The 4694-nt window shown below is 42.1% G+C and overlaps 2 protein-coding genes across 2 annotated transcripts in view; both read right to left on the reverse strand.

The window, feature by feature from the left end:
* Positions 1–378: 378 nt before the first annotated feature.
* LOC139400861 (interferon-induced protein 44-like) lies at positions 379–2748 on the reverse strand. Its single transcript, XM_071145449.1, has 6 exons — positions 2329–2748; positions 2012–2117; positions 1455–1844; positions 1239–1293; positions 865–1076; positions 379–527 (listed from the first exon to the last, which is right to left on the reverse strand). The coding sequence occupies exons 2-6, from the start codon at positions 2100–2102 to the stop codon at positions 379–381; spliced, it is 897 nt and encodes a 298-aa protein (XP_071001550.1). The 5' UTR covers positions 2103–2117; positions 2329–2748.
* Positions 2749–2898: 150 nt separating this feature from the next.
* Positions 2899–4694, reverse strand: part of LOC139400862 (guanine nucleotide-binding protein G(I)/G(S)/G(O) subunit gamma-7) — a 7880-nt gene continuing 6084 nt past the window's right edge. Inside the window, exons 4-5 of the mRNA XM_071145450.1 lie at positions 3582–4694; positions 2899–3496 (exon numbers count right to left, since the gene is read on the reverse strand). The exon at positions 3582–4694 is cut by the window's right edge and continues 2259 nt beyond it. The gene's annotated coding sequence lies outside the window, so the exon portion shown is untranslated. The remainder of the gene's footprint in view (positions 3497–3581) is intronic.

Here is a 4694-nt window from a genome sequence, read left to right on the forward strand (position 1 = left end):
GTACAATATGTTTTGTAAGTGCTTAAAGGGCAATTCCACGACTTTTCAACCTCATGTTCATTATCTCCAGCGCAATGCCATTGTCCACATATGTGAAAACAACACATTTCTTTGTTTTGTAGAAAAAAATATAAAGTTAAAAATGATACTCGTTCTATATAATTGTTGTCTGTTTTAATTGTTTTTTTTCTTTTGTTGGTTGGGTGGTGGTTTTCGGTTGGAGGGGGACGTTGGTTGGGGTGGGTTTCGGGAGGGGACTGTGTAGGGGTGGGGGGGGGGGTCTTGGATGTTTGAGGAGTAGCTCTCGGGAGAACTATGGGGGGGATCTTGGATGGTTTGTGGCCTGGGAGTTGGGAACTTGGGCCGATGACCTAGAGGTCATTGGTTCGGGTCTCTGATTCGACTTGGTGGGAGATCTGTTGATGTGCCCTTGGACGGGGTGCTTGACCCTGGTTGCTCCTGTGGGCCAATCTGGATGGGCATGCCTGCTAAATGGCTGAACGCAATGTAAATGTCGAGCAGCTTCACTGCAGATAGAGTGTATGTTTTAAAATTCTTATAAAAAAAACAAATAATTATAAATTAAATAAAGTTCTACCCAATGACATCATCAAAAGTAAAAAAAATAAAAAAATAAACAGTGATTTTCATACACAGACCTCAAACACAAAACTCATCACAGAGAAGTATTTTTTTTAGAACATTTATTTTATCTTTTTAACCACAGATCATAGAAACACGCCGTTTTCCCATAAGTAGACACTGATATGGTGCTGGAGATAATGAATATGGTGTGAAAAGTGGCGGCATTGCCCTTTAAGATCCCGGCTTGTATCTTTAAGCCACACGCAATTATGCGCGCACAAACACAGTACTGTACCTGTGTGGTGAGGCTGGTGCCAGCGCTGCCGGTGTTAGCCTGCCCGGTAACATGTCCTTTGAAGACAGAGTTGATGGAGTTGAAGAAGCTGGACTTGCCGGCCCCGACCGGACCCACCAGCAGAACTCTGACCTGGACCACAGACTTTACCTCAGGCTTATAGTTCTTGATATAGTCCATCAGGCGTTCCTTGGTGCTGTTAATGATAGAGATGGATGGAGAAAGGAAGAGAGAGAGATGAGTGACAGACTGGATTGATTGATTTAAGTATATTCATTGGAACAGCAGAAGTGGTACTAGATGCATCACTAGTTGCATAGTATTATGATTTTTGTACCGCTTTTGAGATTTAACATACCCATATCCTTCCAAGTCAATTTTCCTCCAAGGAGTCTCCAGAAGGCCTACACACTCTGCCAGAAATTGAGACAAACAACAAAACAATCGGATTTAATCAATACACTAATTGCTTCACCTGGCCTTCTGACTGGTTAGAATATTTTGCCATATTGGTTATATGTATCCAATCGTTTCAGTAATGCCTAGGGAGTAGGGGATATAAAAGACCACTCACCTTCCACTCTGTATACCTCACACTCTGTCAGCTGCAGGTCATTGCCATGCATCTCTTCTGCTTCAAAGGTGTAGCTGTTCCCTGCAACAATTTGAACTGTAGCGGTGCTATTATTAAGAAACCACATGACACCAACATTAAGACCATAGGCTCCATCTGTGAAACCATACTGGCCATCGGTACTGGACACACGCAGTGGCTTTTCTCTCTGGTCAGTGATGCTGTAGAGAAAGGCCTTATCATCGTTGATCACCTGTCCAGTCTGGGCGTAGTCCTTACTGATGTAACCTCCGAAAACAAACCCAGCCTTGTTGTAGGCCACAAGTACGGTGGGTCCCTGGCCATCACAGCGGCTGTGGAAGGCTATATTCATGTAGCCATGGACGCTGGCTTTGAGCAGAACAAAATATCATAGAAAAGTACTTTATTACCTTTTACTGAACCAATCGCTTTGTCCTGCCTGCATTGCAGGTATCTGGCCTGAGAATAAAATTCATCCCATAAAATATCATAAAAATAAAGATGCCATTAAAATGAAGTCCATTGTTCCGACAAACCTTTGTAGAGCAGGTGGAGTCTGACATGGCCGAACAGAGACAGCAGCTTCTTCTCCTGTCCTACTGACAGACTGGACTTCACAACACTCATGACGTCACCAAGGAACTGAGGTAGAAAGACCAGCAATAAATAGTAACAGAAACACATCATACTAATGAACCTCACCTCGCTGTATAGACACGCACCGAGGAAAGAGCGAAAGGCATATAAAGAGAAGACAACAACCTGTCATATTTCCACAGACGCTGCCCCACAGATATCTCTTAGAATTGCAGCGCTTTCTTTAGACTTGTCATGATGGTGAGGAAGTTCTTACCGTTTGTAACTGATGACCGTGGAAATATAACTCCTTTTAATGCAGTGGGCTGCTGGGCTTCAAATCACAACATAATCGACCACAAAATCCAGGTCGTTGCTGCGCCACCATAAAACAGGCGTACAGTAGGTGTGGCTTATCTTTTCTTAAAATAGACATGTACTTTGACTCGCTCAACCTGCTTTTACTCAAATACGGGAAAGGACGGGTAGTGTGAGATTGATAGAGCTCTGCTGGCACGCCAGGTGGGTGCGGTTATTTTAGCAGCATACTACAACGTACAGCCCCGGGGGAGGGACTGCACCTTACACGGCCTGTAGTCTTCCCTCCACAAGTCATGTCAGGAAATCGGGGCTTCTACAGCAGGGTAGAAGATGGCTTAGAAACAAAACATAATGCTATTTCATTGACAATGAGTTGAAATTCTATCTGAGGCTAGAGAAGCTTCTATGGTCACTTTCAATTTACCTGTTTTTTGTGTGTGTGTGTGTGTGTGTGTGTGTGTGTGTGTGTGTGTGTGTGTGTGTGTGTGTGTAATAAGATAAGGAGCAGGTCAGAACAACACAGGCGTTATTATCATATTTTTTATTACTGTCTACTTTTCAACATCATCTTTTTTTAACAGCAATATCCACAAAAATATGAACAGTAAAGTCTTAACAGGAAAGTATTTAACTGTAAAATATGAACAGTAAAGGCTTAACAGTAAAGTATTTAACTGTAAAATATGAACAGTAAAGTATTTAACTGTAAAATATGAACAGTAAAGTATTTAACTGTAAAATATGAACAGTAAAGTCTTAACAGTAAAGTATTTAACTGTAAAATATGAACAGTAAAGTCTTAACAGGAAAGTATTTAACTGTAAAATATGAACAGTAAAGTCTTAACAGGAAAGTATTTAACTGTAAAATATGAACAGTAAAGTATTTAACTGTAAAATATGAACAGTAAAGTATTTCACTGTAAAACATGAACAGTGTGCAAGAAAACATGAGTTATGGCACATCAGAGCGACCAGATACAAAAAAATAGATATTACAGTTCCTTCATAATCTATAACTGATCATTCACAATTAATCAAGGCAGAAAGATACGGTAGCGCTTGACTTTACAGTCCTGTCCCAGCCGGAAGGAACACATTGTGGTAACAATGGGGACTTTCAACCTGGGACCAAATAGTCCTCGCTTGACTTTACAGTCCCTGTCCCAGCCGGAAGGAACACATTGTGGTAACAATGGGGACTTTCAACCTGGGACCAAATAGTCCTCGCTTGACTTTACAGTCCCTGTCCCAGCCGGAAGGAACACATTGTGGTAACAATGGGGACTTTCAACCAGGGACCAAATAGTCCTCGCTTGACTTTACAGTCCCTGTCCCAGCCGGAAGGAACACATTGTGGTAACAATGGGGACTTTCAACCAGGGACCAAATAGGCCTCGCTTGCAACGAAACACATGTTTTTACCATGTTATTTATAAGCAAATACCAAGTTAAAGGGGACTGTAAAAACAAAGCGTTACCAGAGATACATACTGTATATGAATACACAGGAGATAAAAACACAATGATGAGTCCAGGTAAAACTGACCCGAGACCAGTGTCTAGGGACAGAAATTAGTTTTAGGGTTCTAGCGTTCTGCTCTGGGTAAGATCTAGGATCAGATTCCATTCCCCAAATCCTGACAATCTTTAGGGGTTGAAAACTTGAAACGGACCTAGATCAGTTATAGTGAATGATGTGGGAATGGGAGCACCACAAGACTTCCATTCTAGAGCTTTGTGTCCTCTTTTAAGACTGTTCACTCAAATACTCTCAACTATTCTCAAGTCTAGGGCTAGAATGTTGTTCCTGACCATGTGACTTGACCACAGGTAAAACTCCTGGTCCTAACCAGCATACAACACAATACACCACAACAAGGCAAACCATCAATCAACCAATCAATCAATCAAAAATAACTGTCCATGGAATGAATTAATTAAGAAATAGCAAGATTGTCCCTCAGATAATCAATTGTAAAAGACATTAGGAAACTGTGTGTGTGTGTGTGTGTGTGTGTGTGTGAGAGAGAGAGAGAGAGAGAGAGAGTGTTTTTATGGTTCAGGTTTGTTTCTCACAGTGCTGTGCCTGTGTATAAGACGCTATGCTACGAATACGGCCATGCTAGATGTGGTTGGCTCCCCATTTAGTCACTAGGGGATTGTGTGTGTGTGTGTGTGTGTGTGTGTGTGTGTGTGTGTGTGTGTGTGTGTGTGTGTGTGTGTGTGCGTGTGTGCGTGTGTGTGTGTGTGTGTGTGTGAGCGTGTGTGCATGTGTGTGTGTGTGTGTGAGCGTGTGAGTGTGCATGTGTGTGTGTGAGCG

This window comes from Oncorhynchus clarkii, unplaced genomic scaffold (assembly GCF_045791955.1).
Source record: "Oncorhynchus clarkii lewisi isolate Uvic-CL-2024 unplaced genomic scaffold, UVic_Ocla_1.0 unplaced_contig_1713_pilon_pilon, whole genome shotgun sequence".
In the NCBI taxonomy this organism is placed as follows: domain Eukaryota; kingdom Metazoa; phylum Chordata; class Actinopteri; order Salmoniformes; family Salmonidae; genus Oncorhynchus; species Oncorhynchus clarkii.